Below are 19,335 nucleotides of genomic sequence, written 5' to 3'. Positions count from 1 at the left end.
ATATATATTAAAGCAGCTGAGATATATATTACAGCAGAGTATATATATAAAGCAGCTATTTTCCACATAATGAGCACCTTTCATCCATTTACAGTTGAGATGTCATAATGGGGTTGTAATTCTGTAGTATACTTGAAGGATACATTTCAAGACCCAAAAACGACATTGGTACAAAAAATTATCGAGTAATTCAACTTACAGATGCGGTTCCTCCAGTTGCCAAAATGTCATCAAACAACACAACTTTGTCTTCTTTTGTCAACACGTCAGTTTGCATTTCAACACTATCTTGTCCGTACTCTAGCGAGTAGGAGTAATTCTCAACTTTCCCTGGTAACTTTCCTTTTTTCCGAACGGGCACAAATTTGATGCCCAAGTTCATGGCAACGACTGGAGCGAACAAAAACCCTCTCGCTTCTAAGGCTATAATTGCTGTTGCATCTGGGGCGAACTCTTCAATCGTGCTGCTGATTTTATCAGTGATTGTTTTCAAAACTGATGAGTCATGGAAAAGAGGGAAAATATCAAGGAAATCAATTCCTGGTTTTGGGAAATCCGGATATCTATGAAGGGTTTTCCGGATCATATTATCAATGCTGTCAGAGGTCATTATGATTCTGAAACAATTTATTTGTTAATTCAAAACGTAATCGACGGATCTATTGTTTCGCCCCCCCCCCCCCCCCAAGTGTTTTTTTATGACCCCCAGTTACAAATTATATGTTATATAGCACGTTACTATGTAAGAAAACAGCACGTGCGCCTCGGGGTTCATCAACGATTTATGCTCATTAAGCTGGGGGTGGGGGGTGGCGAAACAGAATAGATCCTAATCGACTACCGGCGGACGAAATGCTCTCGAGAGACAGGCGATGCTTGATTATATTGTAGCTTGATTCAGTCAGAAAGGTCAATTGAAGAGTAGAGTAGAGTGGGTACGCCATTAAAAACTGTGACAGGTTTCACCTGACCCGGACAGGTTTGAGAAATTTTTTTGTTTACTAAACCCACTGTTTAAAATTTCGACAACATTCCGCCCACAAAAATTCAAGCCTCTCCGAATATTTGGAAAGCTTTGTAACTTGCCATTTTAACTGAAAGAAAGGACGGGGTTAGAACGAAGTGATCCAAATTATCCAGTTTTTTGGGGTCCCACCATAAGTCTACTTGATTTTGCAATAATTATCATAGACTTACTTTGAAATTTCAAAACAGCAGCACATCTATTAGACCACAATTTAAAAAATGTTCTTACATGTACACATATAGACAGGAAAACTGAGGTGTAGATATAAGAGGTTGCCATTTTGCATTCAATACTGTCTCTGCGTTTGCTGAAGTGATTGAATTTTACAATTTTTGTTTGCACCATATAAAGTGGCAGTACAACAGAGCGACAAAAATCTATATTAACTCACTAGTCGTGATTTGCGATAAAACTCAGTTTTTACCAATCAATTAAAACGTGAATGCAACGACGCCCCTCAGAGCAGTTTGAATGTTGCCTGGTTCCGGGTTCTGCCAGCTCTACGAATTCATAAAGCAATTGGCATTTTTTTAAAATTATAAATAACGCTGAACAAATAACGCTAAAAGACAACAGCAAAAAAACTAACATAGCTGCCAGATTGCCAGAAAATAGCCGCAGTACCTTTGTAGATCTGTAGTCTCAAAAAGATAGTAAAAGAAACAGACAAAAAATAGATTTCTTCTTAAAAGCTGAGATGTTACATTTTGAGTAGGAATCTGTTTAACTTATTGCTGCTCTCAAATAACTTTCTACTGGAGCGAAACACGTTCAATTGACATTATCTCTTTAATTAAAGTTAAGAAATGTCAATTTCAGAGTGCGGAAGTCATTTTTGAGAGTGAAGTAAGTCACGTGTAACCAAAAACTTCATGACGCGAATGAAAAAACTCGCTCCACTAAGAGTGAAAAATGACGTCAAGCAAGCAATTCAGTTGAAATTGTATAAACGAATGAACAAAAGCAGGTTGGAAATGATTGTGACGTCATATGATCGAACAAAAATCTTGACGAGATAAAAAAAAATATATAGCAGGACAAGTCCTGACCTACAATTCAAAGGATTTTCAGGACAAATAACTAGACCTAGAACTGACTATGAACGAATTAGGAAAACCATTCAGAAAAAAATTAGATCCAAACATTTCTTTGAATTAAAAAACCAAGAGAAGGCCAATAATAGCCTCAGCTATCGCTTTCCGGCAATTAAAAAGTAGAAGACTTATTGTTGTGATAAACTTATTAAATAGGTCCTAAACTTTTTGTCAAACCGTATGTTTTCAGATGGAACGGGGGTCAGAAAATTGCTCAAATTATTCAAATAAAGATCGAAATCAAAGAACTCCCGGTTCTATAATTGCTCCAAAGTTTCTCTTCTTTTCACCAGTAAAAGACACGTCCTACCGGGCATGGTGGATGAAGATTCTTCCATGAGATATCACATCTTCAAAACTTCCCGAAAGAGGAACTCAAACTCTCAACTGAACCACCTCGAGTATTCCTACTCCAACAAAATCGTTACCTGCTGGAAAGATTGACAGCGAGTAGTTCAATCCCCGAACAGGCCAGTAGGATAAGATCGTATTACGTATAGGAAGCAACAAATTGTGAAACAACACGCCACCTTTTACAAAATGACCCGCAGAAATTGCTGAACAGCTACTTCTAGCGGAAGCCTTAAAAACCACTCAAAAAAGCACAGAAGCGGAAAAACCGGTCAATAAAAACGAGCGACGAAAACCATTAATCTGCTTATTGGAGAAATGAAATATCGTGGAGTCAAGAAAAAAGGTGTCGAGTTTGATCCAGATCAAGCTACTCGGAAACCATTTGGTTCACCTGACTGGTAAAGCACAAGATATTTCTCCAGGCTCCTGACCAATACTTTTGCAAAAAGGATACTTAGCAATAAATTCTCGGAAAGAATTGGAAGCAACGGCTATTCAAACATCTACGGGCACTAGTCAGCAACTTTCAACACCAAAATCCACCTCGTCAATATTAGACTCGTTTTTCGGCGTATCAAAAGCTATTAATGTATTGAAAGGAGCCCCAGGCCACAGGGTGAAACGATTAACAACATCTGTCGAAAGCAGCAGTCTTAATCTTCGAAGCGTACAGGTGTGAGTAATTCTCGCATGCATTTATATAGCTGTCCTACGAACAAAACTGTTCATTGATACTGGTGATTACGTAAACTGTCCTGTAATACTATCTAATATTGGAAACCTCATGTAATAATTAGGATTATTGGATAGCTGACGTAATATTCAGTGTCAGTGACCATGCTTTTCTCTAGTACCGCTACATTCGCGGATTTAAACTCACGCAAACTTGTAAAATAATTCTAATTAACTGGCAGGGATAACTGACTAAACAGAACCATAAAAGAGCTATTTCACCCTATTGATTTTCGCAAACCTGAAAAATAAGAAACAGTTAACCTTCCAAAAAAATTATACTCACAAACTAGAATAGATTTGTACGTTATAAAGAGTTGACTAATCAAAAAGTTGTTGTTTATCACCTAGTTGACGACTCATGCCTTCTTGCACACTTGGGGGTGGTTCAAGGGTACTAAGCATCAGGTCAATTGAACCCCCCCCCCGCTGCTGATGCCATCAAAATGAGCGAGCCCCTACCCCAGTTTCGCCCAGGTTCTGCAAACTTTTCTTGGAGTTCAAAAACCCATTGAAAATATGTTCTGTTCTTGCACAATTTATTCTGTTGTTCGGGAAAACAAAACCAACTAACGCCTCACGAAATGCTCTCGAACGACACAGACGGCGCAATTTAATTTAGAGGTGGTGCTGGTTACAGAATTTTATGGTTGCAAAAACTAAGCAACCTCCATGATAACAGTCTGACAACTATTCTATTTCATCTTTCCAACTTCAACACTTAACTCGCCTTTATGTTACAAACAAGATTTCTTCGGGATGGAAGCAATTTAGATCACGCAAAAACTCAGAAGTCAAGCGTGAAAAAGACACTTTTTTGCATTGAAAAAGGACACACACGTTTACAATTTCGTCAAATTCCGTTCGAGAGCAACAAATACCTAATAGGAAACAGAAAAAATCTCTTACAACTTCTCACTTTAATGAGAGAAACATACAGTAGACAAAAATTGTCCATAAACTAAATGCAATTAATTTCCTCATAGACCAGTAGGCAGCTTTAGTCAGGCAAGTTTGGCAGAAAAAAGTAAAACAAATTGACCAATAGCAATATACCCAATCAAGGTCGATCAAATTTTTCTCAAGTGACCGGCACTGGTTGCCACTAGCTAAGCTGTAGGGAGGTTAGCCTTACATCATTAAGAGTAAAAAAAATGGTTGAAGTACGTAGGGGGTCCAAAAAAAAACAAAATATCCCTAAAGACAATAGATCATTCAGCCTCAGCAGCTCAGATAAAGAGTTGTCACAAACATCACTCCTGAAGAAGAAGAAGAAGAAGAATTTATTTCTCTGATACAAAATAATACTAGCAACACAAAGTCTAATATATATTTAGCACAGAGGGGACAGCAGACGGAACCAATTAGTTCACTTGAAGCTGCCCTAATCCAATAACATTGTATTACAGAAAATGAATAATTATCAACTAAGTCCATTTAAGTACCCCAATCTCACCAAAGCAAGTAAAAAAACGAAACATTAAAAAAAAGAGTAACTTAAAGAAAAAATGAAATTGTTTTGCATTTTAGCTACCTGACTGATGTAGCGCATACTGAGAGGCTTTGAAGTGATGCATGATTTGTTTGAGGGAAGGGGTACGTTACATTGATCAAGGTTAGGTTCTGACACCCAAGTGTCAAGATTCCAAAACCCAAGATCTATGTAACGTTGACAGACTTCCTCCCCCTGCAACGAACAACCCGCACCACTTTTGTGGCCAGGAATTCTTAGAAGTTCGTTAGGAGGAAGTCTGACTGCTCTATTCACTATACTATACTTTAACTATCCAAACACAAAGTCAGTTAAGTCTATATTGCCTAGAATATATAGATCCCTTATACTATGAACAATTTTGGAAAAAAATGCATTATCTATCTCAAGAGGTGTTTCAAGAACACCGTTTTCAATCAGCAAGTTGAACAATTTAGCTCCTCTATAGGCTAACGAACATTTTTTAAACCTGTTTGACTTGGAAGGCAATTTTAGAAGATTTTTCTGAGCACTTCGCGTTAAACGGGGGTTTTCTTTATATTGAAACAGGTTATTCATATATTCCTCCGAATGCAATTTTCCAGCAGAACGAAGAACACATTTCAGAAGCTCATATATGTACAGTTCATAGACCGAAAGAATTTTATTCTGGACAAAAAGATTACCAACATGCTCGTCTTTTTTCATGAAATAGATTGTACGCAATATTTTCTTTTGAAGAATATGAATAGGCTTTAATGCATTCAGCGATGTACATCCATAAACTAAAATTCCATACTGAATTATGGGTTTAACGTTTGTATCATAAAACCTCAGCAAGAAAACTCTAGGAACTAAGTGCCTTAGCTTGCACAAAATTCCACACTGAACACTAAGTTTTTTACGAACTGTTTCGATATGGTAATTGTACTTAAGTTGATTGTCCAAAACGATTCCTAAGTACTTGCAGTGCGATTGGGAAACTTGACACGATCCAGCTATGTTTAGATAACTAGAATCTGGAGTCACATTTTTAAAAGTCAGTGTTAATTTGTTATTTAACAGCCAAGTGTTTACACTAGCTAGATCCACTTCCAGCTCATTTTTGGAGCAGTTAATGCCCGCAATGTTAGTATCGTCTGCAAACAGAAACACGTCACTGCTATTACATGCCTTAGGGAGGTCGTTTATATAAATGATGAACAACAAAGGGCCTAGAATTGAACCTTGAGGAACGCCGTATTTTATATCAGACAGCTTAGATCTTACACCATTTACTTCAACACACTGTTTACGATTGCTTAGAAAACTTTTCATCCAATTTATACAAGGACCCACTAAGCCATAAAGATCAAACTTTCTGAGTAAAACTTCATGGTCAATTGTATCAAAAGCTTTCTTTAGATCAATGAAGACAGTTGCCGTTGTTTTTTTATCATTAAGTGCTCTTACTTTTTCCGTAAATTCAGCTATGGCATCAATAGTACAATGCTTGCGCCAAAAACCAAACTGATTCTTGTGTAAGAGATTGTTGCTTTCAAGATAATTATAGATCCTGGAGTAAGCTATTTTTTCAAAGATTTTGCCCCAACATATTAAAAGAGAGATGGGCCTGTAGTCATTACAGCAAGCTTTATTTCCTGATTTGAAAAGGGGAAAAACTTTTGCGATGGACAAGGCAGTAGGGAAAATACCCTGATGGAAGGACATATTAACTAGTTTTGATAGATAGGGAGACACTACGTCTTTACAAGCCTTTATTACTTTGGAACATACGTCGTCTAAACCACAAGAAGTTTTATTTGACAGGTTATCAATGACATCAGATATCTCCTTTACATTGGTATCATAGAACCAGATTGAAAAATTAGTGTGCTGACTGAAAGCATTGCTATTTAAGGGAATTTGAACACATGAATTGACGAGTTTTTCTCCAACAGAAGAGAAAAAAGAGTTCATTTCTTGCGCTATATCAAATGGTTTTGTTAATTGTCCGAACTCCGTTTCCAACATAGGTATTTGACCTGACTTTTCATTTTTGCCCTGAAGATCATTTAATATTTTGAAAACTTTCCTCGAGTCACCCAGACATTTTTCAAATTTCTTAAAATAGTAATTACGCTTGCATCTTTTGCTCTCTTTTTCAACTCGGTATCTCAAAAGTAGAAATTTCTTTCGCAAACTGGCGTTATTCCGATCTTTGGACCATTGGCCATGTGCTTTATTTCTTTTGTTGATTAAATTTTTTAGATTGTTAGTTAACCATTTAGGCTTCAGATTTGATTTATGACAATAAACTTTCATAGGAGCATAATGATCAAAAACCAGCTGAAAACAATGTTGGAAGGAATTGAAGCATTTATTCATTTCACCCTTTAATTCAATTTTTTGCAACTGATGACTCAATGTAAAACAAAACATCTCAGACTTCACTTGAGATTTTGTAAACGAGATATCTCGAAAATTTAACTCTGGTTTAAAATTGCTATGTTTCGCAACAATTTCAAGGGAAATTGGATAGTGATCTGAAAAACTTTCATCTTTGTGAGTTTTAATCTTGCCTTCCACATTTTTTGTTATAAAATGGTCGATACAGGAATCCGTAGAAGTTGAAATTCGTGTCGGATCGCTATTTAGCAGCTCGAAGCCATTACTATTAATAATATCAAAATAGGCTGCTGTTAGATCATTTTTCTTCAAAATGTTGATATTGAAATCACCACAAATGATAACCCTGCAGTCTTTTTTACTTAAACATTCTAAGGTTTCTTCTAGGCGTGCAAGAAACTCCATTTTGTTATTTCTCGGAGGATTGTAAACAACCAATATGAAGTAGTATTTTTTATTTGCTTCTACTTTAATCAGAAGGCTTTCATCTAAGTTGCACTGTTCCTCAGCGACTAATTTTACTGCTTCTCGGCATTGAATCATTACACCTCCTCCACGGTAGGGTCTTGTTTTAGAAACGAGCGTTTTATAGCCTGATAACTTGAAGCAATACGGTGTCATATTATCTTTAAGCCAGGTTTCTGTTAGACAAAGAATATCAGGGGGTGACTCGAGGTAGCCTAGTTGTGACTCCAGTTCATCATAATGTTTTACTAATGATCTAGTATTAAGATGAAAATTATTAAAGAAAGCTGATCAGTTTTTGTTTTCGGCAACTTTTTATTTAATTGCTAAAACGATGGATTATCAAAGCAGAATTGTACATCCTGTAATTCGTATCCCAGCTCAATACCTCCTTCATACAGTTGACGAAGACAATGTACTTTATTATTGTCCTTCCATTTGTAGAACAAATTTCCCTCTCTTGTCCATGTCGATTCTATTCTTGTGTCGCTTTTCATCAAATTGTGGAACCTTAGTCTGGCTCTCGTTAAGTCTTCAACAATCGAAACGTTCATGGTTGTGTCATTTTCTCTCAGCTTTCTCTTGTTTCTTAAAATTTCAACTTTGCTTATTCTTCTGGTGAAACGAACGATAATGGGTCTTTCGTTCTTATTGGATGGAAGACGATGAGCAATCGAGATGTCTTTTTTATCCAATGCTACTCCAATATCGGATGCCAGCTCCACTACGTTGCTTATTGTTCTATCGCTAGACTCCCAAATCGTGCGATTATTTGCATCAGTTGTTATGCGCTCAGACATTCCCATTATTCGCAAATTGTCTCGCCTATTGTAGTTCTCCAACATTTCTGTTTCTGATAACATCTTCAATGTCAGCTCATCTTTTTGATACCTCATTTGCTCTCGAATGGAATCTGTTGCTGAATAAATTTCTGATTTAACTTCATTTAAAATTTCCTCCTTTGTGCCATTTAAAACTTTTTCAATCATTTCTTCGATAGCCTGCTTTACTGAACACTTCACCTCATCAATAATTTTGGGAATAATTTTTGCTACTGCTTCATCAATGAAACTTGATACGTCCAGTTCACCGTTTTCGTTTAATGGGCTCAATTCACTTCTAGTTCTCTTCTTTTCAGAATTACCGACTGGTGTTTGCAGCGGTGATTGATCGTGGAATCTAAGTTGAGGCATATTCACGTCTACTGAGTCATCTATACGCTCTTTTTGAAAGTTTTCATGTTTTTTGGCAGGGTTATTTAGCATGCCTCGCTGGCTCATCTCTATTTAATAAGTTTATCACAACAATTAGGCTGAACTATTTTCTCTCCAGTAAAATTTTGTTTTATTTCTGAAAAGTCTAATCAGGGTTATTGCACTTAGTGTTGGTAAAGTCCGTCCAATAAAAGTGGGGTAAAACATTACGAAATTAAGACTATCATTGTGTATCTCCGAAATAACCATTACTGTTCTCCATCTGGAGGAAACAATTCAGGCGCATCAAATGTCATTCTAGCTTATTGTGAACCACTGCAGCAACTACAAAATGAGATGTTGACTTCAAGGACAAACATAGCCGGTATATTGCCCAAAAATAGCTGCCGGTGGATAACGCCCGTGGGATTGAAGCTGAAAAAGAAGAGCGGTAAGATACAGATTGATAGCTTTTTCTAAAGCTTCAAAAAAAGTTCTAATTTGGTGTGCAGTTTTAGTTAGATTACACAATTTCACATAATTCTGCTTCTAAACTGAAGATTATTAAGCTAACTGCCAATGACAGCTACCAATCGCTCTAATGAACTCTGAAAACATAATGCACTTTATGAATCATCGATCCGGCGTTATCGATTGATTTTGCTCCTTAGTCATTGAAGGTGTTCGCTATATTTGCGCAAATTGGTTAGAAAGAAAACAACACTTCATTCAGTTGAAACATTGAAGTACATCCGAAATCTGGCTTGAAAATTGTGACAAAACGTGATCGAAAGGTAAAACGAATGAAAAACAGAGCCAGACTTTCGGAAACGACTCTTATAGTTGACTTCACGTATAACTAAGCTTTTAAAAAGCTAAGGTCGGCTGGAACAACTCAAACAATATAAAACAATCTTCGTACGAATAAAAAAAACTAATTTGAATAACATTTTAGGAAAATTCTATTATTTCATATAAAACATTTGTGATAAATGATAAACACAAACCTTCTCACGTCCAATTACGAATATTTAAATTTTCACACAAATGTTTGCAAACTATCACATGCTCACAAACATTCCAGATATTTAATGAAAACAAACTCCAAGAGAAAAATAATGAGAAAAACTGCAAGAAATTGACAAAATAGTTAACTTTTTCATATTTCTCCTCAAAATCTATTTTATGCAAAAAAAATTATAATCATTCAGAAACTAAGATCACCTACGAACAATATGCGTCTATTCGAATGTTTATGAAGTGATAGAACACAAAAAAATCTCAGAAATGATCTCAAATTCAAAGAAATCAACACCTCAAAACCACCCAAAGTAGCTTTATATTCATTTCAATCACAAAAAAACTCTAAAACGCAATCAGATCCTCCTAAACATTATTAATATACCCAGATTTTTTTTTTGAAAAAAAGCATTAGTTGAAACCAAGCTGTTTGACCGAGCGCACATGAGCGAAAGTTTCGCTGAATTGAATTTTTTTTCACACCTCAATTTCTTGCTCTTGAAAACAGCAGTATCGAAAAAAAAAAACACTTTTTGCTCGACTTTTCAGCAGATATATAACTAAACCAATATGTTCAGCAGATATGTATATGTTCAGCAGATATACAACTGCCATTTTCTCAGGCAGTTCATTTCTTGTCTCAAATCATTCAAAAAGACACTTCACCAATACTCTTTGATTCGTAAAAAACAAGAGCTCCTCCTAAATAATAGCAGTTTAGAGGGCCGCTATCTATGAAAAAACGTTGACACAGAATTCATTGAAACCTGGGGGCGCTACAGTGGGAGGCAACGGTCGGAGGGGCTTTTTGGCTGCATGGGGCCCTTACGGCCTGAACGATGTGCAGGGATGGGATTGGGGCGGGGGTTAAGTGAGAGGGGCCGATGTGGGGGGGGGGGGGGGGGTCAACCTCTAAGAACCGCCCTTCACACTGTCTATAAGTATAAGTCTCAAAAACGGTTTCTGAAAAAATTGTGACGCAGAAGTCATTTAAACCTAGAGAATGAAAACATAACAGCTAAAAGACAGAGAGCAATTGTAACAAAAATCCGGGGAACTTAAGAAGTTAAGGAAAACTAAAATTTCAAAGTTACTATAATTGCTACAACCTTTGTTTGCCAGAAAAAGTTAGCGACTGATTTTATTCTAATTGGAATGTAGTTGCATGTGATTTCAAACTATTTGTTACCTCAATTTTATTCAGATGCTTGAAAACATTGACTTGATGTTCCCAATTGAATTATCATTTTTTTAGAAAAAGCATTTTAGCTTCAGAAGTTAGTTACACATCCTATGCAGAATTAACAACTAACAACCCGAAAAATCCCATATTTAACATCAGCACTATTGTTAAAGGAATAATACAAAGAGCTTTCTAAAAGATGACACCAAAATTATATTAAAAAGTTTCATTTCCTTCAAGCAACACCATCTATGCAGCAACATAACCACAATTACATTGAAAAAAAAACATAACCGACTAAACGTCGGAAAAATTGCTCTCGAACGACTAGTGGGAGCTGTTCAGCTGCTTGAAATTGTGATTGAGAGAGAATTTTAGATCACGCAAAGCGCAAAAACTCAAGGGCGTAAAAGACACTCGCAAAGTCAAAATGGTCAAGCAAAAATTTTGAATACAAAAACATAGCCGGTAGAATACCGGAAACGACTCGAATCGTCGTGCAAAATATTCTCTACCCTAACTTGGACAAAATCAGAATATCGAAAAAAACACTAGAAATAACAAAAATAGTAGACCAATATAACATAAAAAGCGGTAAAATTTTTTCAGTTCAGGGGTATGGGTAGGTGCTGGTGGGGGGGGGGGGGGAGGGGGGTTGATCGGTGGCGGCAGGTAGGTGGTGGTGTGGGGTGTAGGTAGGTGGGGTGGTGGCTAGGCATGTTGCGGGGGGGGGGGTAGGTAGGTGCGTGGGGGGGAGGTAGGTAGGTACGTGGGGGTGTAGGTAGGTACGTGGGTGGGGGGAGGGGGGGGGGGGGGGGTAGGTACGAGGGTTACTAACTGTTACCAATTGCTATATATTACAAGCTAAGCTTTTGTTAAAGTCCAATGTTCGAAAACAGAAGTCAACAATCAAAAACGGAGGTTAAAGCACGAACAGAAACAAGTCAAAATTCAAGTCATGAACAAACTTGCATTCTGCTAAAAAAAAACCTGTAGAATCTCAATACTCCTCTTCGAGTCGTAAAAAACCTGTAGAATATCAATACTCCTCTTCGAGTCGTAAAAACCTGTAGAATCTCAATACTCCTCTTCGATGAGAACAATTAAAAATTATCAAATTAATAAATAAAATTTTTAGCTTTACTATTGGCGGCACGGCGTATCAAATACTAGTTTTAATATACATGGCAACAAGCACCAAGTGGCATAAGATTGTTTTTGGTAACATCAGCGCTACCAGTTTCGACTAGAAGGAAATTTATCAAACCATAGCTTGTTCTCGGAACTTAAAGTAATTATTAGGGGAAATTCATATTCAAAGAGTTTTAATGCACGTATATTTTAGTACAATTATTTTGCTGTAAAAACCTAATTTGTGCACTAAAAAAGTTGGTGCCATCATTGACTATCGTTAATTAGTAAATTAACCTACTCTTTTTAAAAACCATTTTCACATAAATCTTAAATCCAACAAAAAATAATTACAGTATATCTCGTTAGTATAAATACAGAAATATAAGATAGGAGACATAATTGTTTAACAGCTTCAATTTCAATGTTATACAGCTTCATGAGTCATCGCTCGCCATATTTAATGCATTTTTTTCCAATGTTTTAATTTCCATATTAGTCTGATAAGTTAGCCAGCAATGACTTATGTTATGAAAAAGTACTTCTTTCATATTCCCTAAACCAATAAGCCTAATTCGGCCAACAATACGCAATGAATATTTACATTAAAAGACATCGCAATGCAATTGCTGTTTAACAGTTGACAGCAAAAACTCAATGTCAAATCAGATTCAATGCAAAACAAAGCAGAATATGTCACATGACATCATTTACTGAATGAGGCGATATATATACTCTCAAAACCTATTCGACATACCCAATAACATTCATACCCACAACCACGTTCGTTCAGAATTCGAATACAGCACTTCTTGGGAACTTTTCAGGCTAAGGGATTTTGCGGCTTTAGGAGCTCTTCGGCTTCTTGATACAGTACTTGGCATAGCTCATATACCAGAAGAGTCCTGGCAGTAGGATACAAGGCAAGGTCATTCCAGCGAAGTAAAGCCAGTCTTTGGCATGAGCTGTAAAGTAGCGATCATACTCTGCCACGGAGTAGACAACCAGTTCACCGGGTGCACTGGTGTAACCGATTTGTGGGTTCTTTCCGATTTGTTGTTGAGAAGAGTAAGACACTTGGGCGTATGTGAAGTTGAAACGTCCTGAAAAGAAACCTCAATACTTCAACCTTTTTAGAAATAATTTGAAAAGGGTAAATTGCAATATGCGCAATTTCTACTCGAGTATTTGTCCTGTTGCACAAAAGAAATCGCCTTTTAAAAGAAATCGCCTTTTAAAAGAAATCGCCCGACATACGTTTATAGCCCAAAAACCAAAATGCACTCACAAAACTATTACATTTTGAATACATGGCCAGCGGGGATCACCAAATTGGTCGACAGGGAATTTAGCTCACCATAAAATAATGAGATTTTGGGCCAAAAACCCGACGCTCACCGACTCTAATAATTGCAGAAACCAGTGATATTTTGATCAATCCGATTTGTCGACAAATCGAATTAAGCGGTCGCATAAATTTTTCACATTCTACTTTTCGGCTATTCCATCTGTCGACCTCTACTCCCAGCACCATGATCTATCAGAGCTCAAATATTCTAAATTTCTTCAGAAAAAAAAATAGTCGACATTGATAAGACCAAATTATCTGCAGCGTTCAATTTGAATTATTATGTGTTTTTTGACAAAAAAGATTTTCGTTCTAAGAGTGGTTTCGTCTATTAAAAACATCAAAAGTTAAACCTTTATTACATTAAAAATTTACAGATTAAAACATTCTACAATTTTCTCGTTGAAAATGATCTCACATCAACTAACATAAACAATTTGACAACGTTTCGGTTTTAAAATCTTCTTTCTTTGGATTTTTCTGATATCTATATTTTCGAAAATGCCTGCTTGCATGGACTTTTCTATTAAAGAGTTTTGAGGACCTCGGATTTGTAAAAGGCTATTGTGCCTTAATTGCGGTTCTTGTTGATGTATAAAATTGACACAATTGATTGATGTTTATCATTCATCAACGAATTGAATTATCTGTTTTCGAAAGACGGCACATACCTGGATTCTGGGGAATCAAGACAACGGAATGCGAGACGTTGCTACCGGGACCAATTCGTTCGTACCTAACTTTGGTCAGTCCAGCAGCTATCTTGAAGTCACTCATAGCAAAGGTGTTATCCAGTAACTCGACGTCAAAAGCCGAACCAGATCCTACATTGTAGATTGAATACTTGACATTTAGTTGCTTGTTCTGGAAAATGAGCGAGTTCAGGACCTCCTTGTGGGCAATCAACCTAGGCCAGTTGTCAGCGGATTGAGCGATAGCCGAAACTGTTAGCACGGCTAAAGCTACCGAGTATATCAGAGCTTTCGAAACCATTGTTTAAGCAAGATCTGAAATAGAACACACACTCTCACATACCTCGTCACTTAAGCTTTAACAACGGTAGATAATAATTAGTCGCTGTCTACTTACAAAAAATTTGAGATACACATTAAAATTATATTGCCACATAAATTTTAACAACAGGATATGGAGTAACTATACAACAATTATAAGAACACATCTCTATCCAAATTATATTCGACGGTGTCAACTAAGGCGCAAACTTTTGCTCCATCACCATATTAATTGGTTGCGGCCATTTCTCTCAATCAATTCCCCGCTGATTCTTTACTCCGATTTCGTGTTCCTCTGGAAATTAACCACGACATAATGATACAAAACCACAAGGACAAACAGAGTCACGCCAAGAATGTTGGCAAACACGGCTAGCTGGGAATCAGTGATCATTCTTCTGACTTGTCAATCCACAGCTTAAGCAAAACTGTCTGAAATAACATTAGCAACGTAAAAACATTTCCATTGATAGCTGTCATCTTTACGCTCACCATCTATATCAATCATGTGGCCCAACTGGTGAAAACATTTGAGTGAACAAAACTAGTTGCGACTTCAGAGTTAATCCATTCAAATCTCAGACCCACATTGTAAAGGTTTAGATATCAGTTTTTTGTCAGGCTGGTTCTTGCATTACTCAAAGAAAGGCAAATACTCTAAAAATAAATTATCAAAAATTCTCATACTTCTAATGAGTTAATTTCCTATCCAAAATAATCGAATCGCGCAAAAAAAAGCAGGAAATTCAATTCCTGTACCAAAACGCACTTTGGTACAAGTCTTCCATACACTACATGCTTCAAGCGTTATATAAATTTAAGGAGTTAAAGTTTATAAAGAAAAACAAGTTGAAGTTCCTCATGTGAAAAATCCACATGCGAAAATTTGTTCAAACTATGATCTCTTACTGCAATTGAAAAATAGATTAAATTGCACGCCGCAAAAGCACTTTTTTCGATCCTATTCCTGTCACAATGAGAAACAATTTCACTAAAATTTCACTCAAAATTATCAAAACGTTTGAAAAGATCTTCAGACAACGCCTTTTAAGGAATCCAACTTCAATAGTTTCAGATATATTGACACTCTGGGACAGCAGTTGTGGTCGCATATGCACTTCGTGATAGCTGCCAGTTCACTGAGCAGAGCTCTTGACAAATACCCTGCCACTCGAGAGCGATTTGGAAGAAGTGTGATCCTCAAGACGTCACCAGATTTCAGAAGGCCCCTCCCAATACGCATTGAGTCAGTCCCAGGTCTGAGTGTTCATCCAGAAGCCCTGCCCGGTGATTGTCTTTGATATCAACATCCCCCGGATCACCGGTGATCCTGAGGCTCGACATCATCAGCAACAGCGTGACGTCCCACCCTAAGCATCCCAGGACCCCACTTACGACGGCTCATCTTCTAAAGGAACTGGAACGAATCCCAAACCGGGTGGCAATCCTGTGCGTCCAAAGAAAGACGCCAACGTCCACAGCTCCCGACCTCTTCAAAGACCTACTCAAACTCCGAATCCCAGTACTTGACCTAACAAAGGATCTTTTGTCAAAACGGAAACAGAACAATCTCGACTACACTAAACCCTACCTAAAACTACACGTCAGACCGTTCTTGGAAGTCAAACTTCTGACAACTTTAAGAAGCTACTACTACTACTATATCAAGAAAACCGTAAAAAAGAACAAGCGACTTTTGCAGAGTAAAAGAAAGAAAGCTGCTGCAGACGTAACTACAAAGCACTGGGTACAGTTTTCTTAGTAATTTTTGCTTCCTACGGCCCCGTTTAATTACGAAGCTAAGGGGAGTGGAAATATCTCGGAAACCAATTGGCCTACTTGATAAGTTTTCTGATAAGTCTATCTTTCTCTGTCCTTCCCGTTCACCAAAGTCGCCGTTTAACTACTGGACCAAAGGTGACTGACACCCTCTCCAGCAACTTTCCAAGCAACCAGCTCTAGTCAAAATGACTCGTTCTTGTAGAACTTGCAAGAAAAACGTTCCAAACCGAGATCAGACACTCAATTGTGTGGCATGCAATTGTCATCTACATCTTGATCCAGCACGGGGCTATCGCCAGTAGCTCTTAACGGAATCAAAAAGTTGGGACAAAATGCAATGTTGCTTTGTACTGCATGCGTGAACAACAACGAACGAGATGCTTTCTTCCGAAACCGAGCTGTGATGCAAGTAAATGATAAGATCGACCAACTCAATGTGACAGTAAAAATTGAAAGAATCGAAGCAAAAGTAACTGATTTAGTGGAAGAGAAGATCAACGAAGCGGTGAGGAAAACTCACGAAATAGTGGAAGAAAATTATGCCAGCTTAGTCAATAAAGTACAGGACAAAAAAGTGACTCTGTCGCAACCCCCAAAAAAGCGCAACATAAATCTTTCCCACAACATTGAAATGAGTTTTAGAGTACAAAGGATCCCAGAAGATCCAGACAAACTCGCGACCGGAATTTTGTCAAAACACATGAACAAGTAACCCACATTTTGAAAACCATAGGAGTGGAAGCTGAAATTGTCAACCTCAGGCGGCTGGGAAAATTTCAGACAGAACGACCCAAACCACGTGCTGTTCTTGTCACTTTACCTAGTGCCACTACCGTAAACCTTGTCATGGCCAAAAGTGTGGAACGACGACCAGAACTGAAAGACATGAACGTGTTTGTCTCGCAAGCCCTCTCAATTGAGGATTCCCGCAAAGAAAATATCTGTCTTAAAAGGCGTAAGGAACTCATTGATTAAGGCCTTGAAAGGGATAAACTGAAGATAATGAACTTCACATTATACAACGACGGAATAGAGGTGCCACTAAACGGCACCCCTAACAATCAAACCAAAACTGCTCTATCTCATCTCCAGAACCTGCAGCATCTGCGAGACTTGGTTAAACCCAGGCATCCCAGACTCCAAACTACTACTAAACGACTATACTATATAACTGTCAGACAGAGAACACCGTAACATTAACCTGCACTGCGGATCCTTGATTGCAGTGAAAAACTATTTAGGCTCTGAGGACATTAAGGTGAAAGTTCAGTGTTGTACAATATGCAAAATCAGGTTGACCAGCAGGAAATATATCTGCTCTTTTCACAATCTAACGCAGAATAGCCAGTACAGGTATGATGTTGATTGTTACCGTCTTATACTAGAGGCCATTCCCAAAATTCGGAAAGCAGTAATATGTGGCGATCTAAATTTTCAATCAACGAACTGAGCAGCTTTTTGGAGCACCGACGAAGAGGAACAGGACGTCTTCAAGATCCTCGAAGAGCATCTCCTCAGAGAAGCTATTGACTTCCCAACTTGCGCTAAAAATATTCCTGATGTACTGCTCTGCCAAAACTGCGAGATAGTCTCCCAAATTGACAACAGTTTCAAGGCCCTATGCGACTGTAGTGATCATCTTCTTGTTGTTTTGTCCTTATAAATTGCTTAGCAACAAGAACAACAAACTAAAAAACGTTATAACAGTTTCAGCAAAGCAGACTTTGACTCTATGCTGTGCCACATGTCATCGAACCTTTTTCAACCTCTATGCGTCTCAAATGCAAATAACATGTACAACGAATTCCAGGATTACGCCATGACACTCATCGATTACCATGTTCCAAGAAGAATTTGGTTTTGACAAAGCCTTCCCCCCTGGATAGCCGCTGCCACTTCAAATCAAATGAAAAGGCTGAATACCCAACGGATCAAGCTAGCTACTCGCCCCACTACCTACAGGAACAACAAAGTGCGGGCCCTTGAAGCAGAAGTGCTCAAAAACTGCGAAGCCGGTCGCATCGCTTAACAGAAAAAACTGTTCAACACTAGAAGCACCAATGAAATCTTTTGACATTTGAAAAACATAAACAAAGCACCTCGAATACAAAGACTGTAGAATATAAAGAAAAGTCAGCAAGCACAACCCAAAGCAAATCGGAACTGTTCAACTCATTTTTCAACTCTGTCTTCGCACCAAAACCACCATTCGCTGTCGACAGATACCAAAACCAGAAAGCCAAACTCCAGAACTTCAAAGTCTCTGTTGGAATAATTGAAAATAAATTTTGTACGAGCTTGACATCAAGAAGTCCCGGGTCCCCAACAATCTACCGCCAATCTTCTTCAAAGCAACAAAGAAACAAATGTGTAGAACGTTAAACATCATGTTCAAATTTCAGATGTATCCTGAAGATACCCTAGTTTTGGATGACAGCGGCCGTAGTACCAGTGCAAAAAAAGGACAATCCGAAACTCGTCGAAAATTACCGACCCATATCTCTCCTTTGCATTGAAGGCAAGATCTTCGAAAAATGCACGTACGTACCGCTATAAAACCACTTCAAAAACGTTCTGTCGAAGAATCAACTCACTTTCGTCAGGAAAAGATCAGTAATGATCAATCTCCTGCAATTCTTGAAAAAAAAATAAGTCACCAGGGAAAATGATCCAACTGCTCAAGTCATTGCATTTTACAGTGAATTCTCCAAAGCATTTGACACCGTGCCCCACGAACTGCTCATCTCCAATCTATGTGACATCGGCGTTGGTGGATGTTTCCTAGAGCTCCTATACTACTACCTAAGTCAGCGAAAACAATACGTACGAACTAAAGATCACACATCGAAAGAATTACAAGTGACCAGCGGAGCAACACAAGGCACCTTACTGGGGCCTTTACTCTTTTGCATCTTAATAAAGGATCTTCCCGATGTTCTAACTTTCAGCCAACTTTTCATTTTTGCGGACAACGTAAATATCCTAGCCATCGGTAAATCAAACGAAGAAGCCCAAACTGATATAAAGAAAATTGGGAAACGGGTAAAATCAAATAAAATGAAACTAATAGTCAGCAAATGCCATTTACTCAACTTTCGAGGGACACGCGCATGTTTTTCTTTAAACGGACAACC

At 37.8% G+C, this 19,335-nt stretch overlaps 3 protein-coding genes across 6 annotated transcripts in view; 1 reads left to right on the top strand and 2 right to left on the bottom strand.

Moving 5' to 3' along the window:
- LOC142354270 (uncharacterized) overlaps window positions 1-8,843 on the bottom strand; it is a 576,654-nt gene extending 567,811 nt beyond the window's left edge. Inside the window, exon 1 of the mRNA XM_075406531.1 lies at window positions 8,816-8,843. The gene's annotated coding sequence lies outside the window, so the exon portion shown is untranslated. The remainder of the gene's footprint in view (window positions 1-8,815) is intronic.
- The window catches only part of LOC142354268 (uncharacterized), a 301,959-nt gene continuing 284,877 nt past the window's right edge, over window positions 2,254-19,335 (top strand). For all 4 annotated transcript variants that reach the window (XM_075406530.1, XM_075406529.1, XM_075406528.1 and 1 more), the window contains exon 1: window positions 2,254-2,277. The gene's annotated coding sequence lies outside the window, so the exon portion shown is untranslated. The remainder of the gene's footprint in view (window positions 2,278-19,335) is intronic.
- LOC142354606 (translocon-associated protein subunit beta-like) lies at window positions 12,375-14,448 on the bottom strand. Its single transcript, XM_075406936.1, has 2 exons — window positions 14,078-14,448; window positions 12,375-13,161 (listed from the first exon to the last, which is right to left on the bottom strand). Exons 1-2 carry the CDS (start codon window positions 14,397-14,399, stop codon window positions 12,905-12,907), a joined length of 579 nt encoding a protein of 192 aa, XP_075263051.1. The 5' UTR covers window positions 14,400-14,448; the 3' UTR covers window positions 12,375-12,904.

This window comes from Convolutriloba macropyga, chromosome 15 (assembly GCF_964194025.1).
Source record: "Convolutriloba macropyga chromosome 15, txConMacr16.3, whole genome shotgun sequence".
In the NCBI taxonomy this organism is placed as follows: domain Eukaryota; kingdom Metazoa; phylum Xenacoelomorpha; order Acoela; family Convolutidae; genus Convolutriloba; species Convolutriloba macropyga.
The sequence above is the reverse complement of the archived record's forward strand: the minus strand, read 5'-3'. Positions and strand labels throughout refer to the sequence as shown.

What these genes read in the sequence shown, in the direction of transcription:
- LOC142354606 (XM_075406936.1), bottom strand. Translation starts at nt 14,399, where the DNA reads ATGGTTTCGAAAGCTCTGATATACTCGGTAGCTTTAGCCGTGCTAACA. An exon ending in CTTGATTCCCCAGAATCCAG is followed by an intron (nt 13,162 to 14,077) that starts GTATGTGCCGTC and finishes GTTTCTTTTCAG; the next exon opens with GACGTTTCAACTTCACATAC.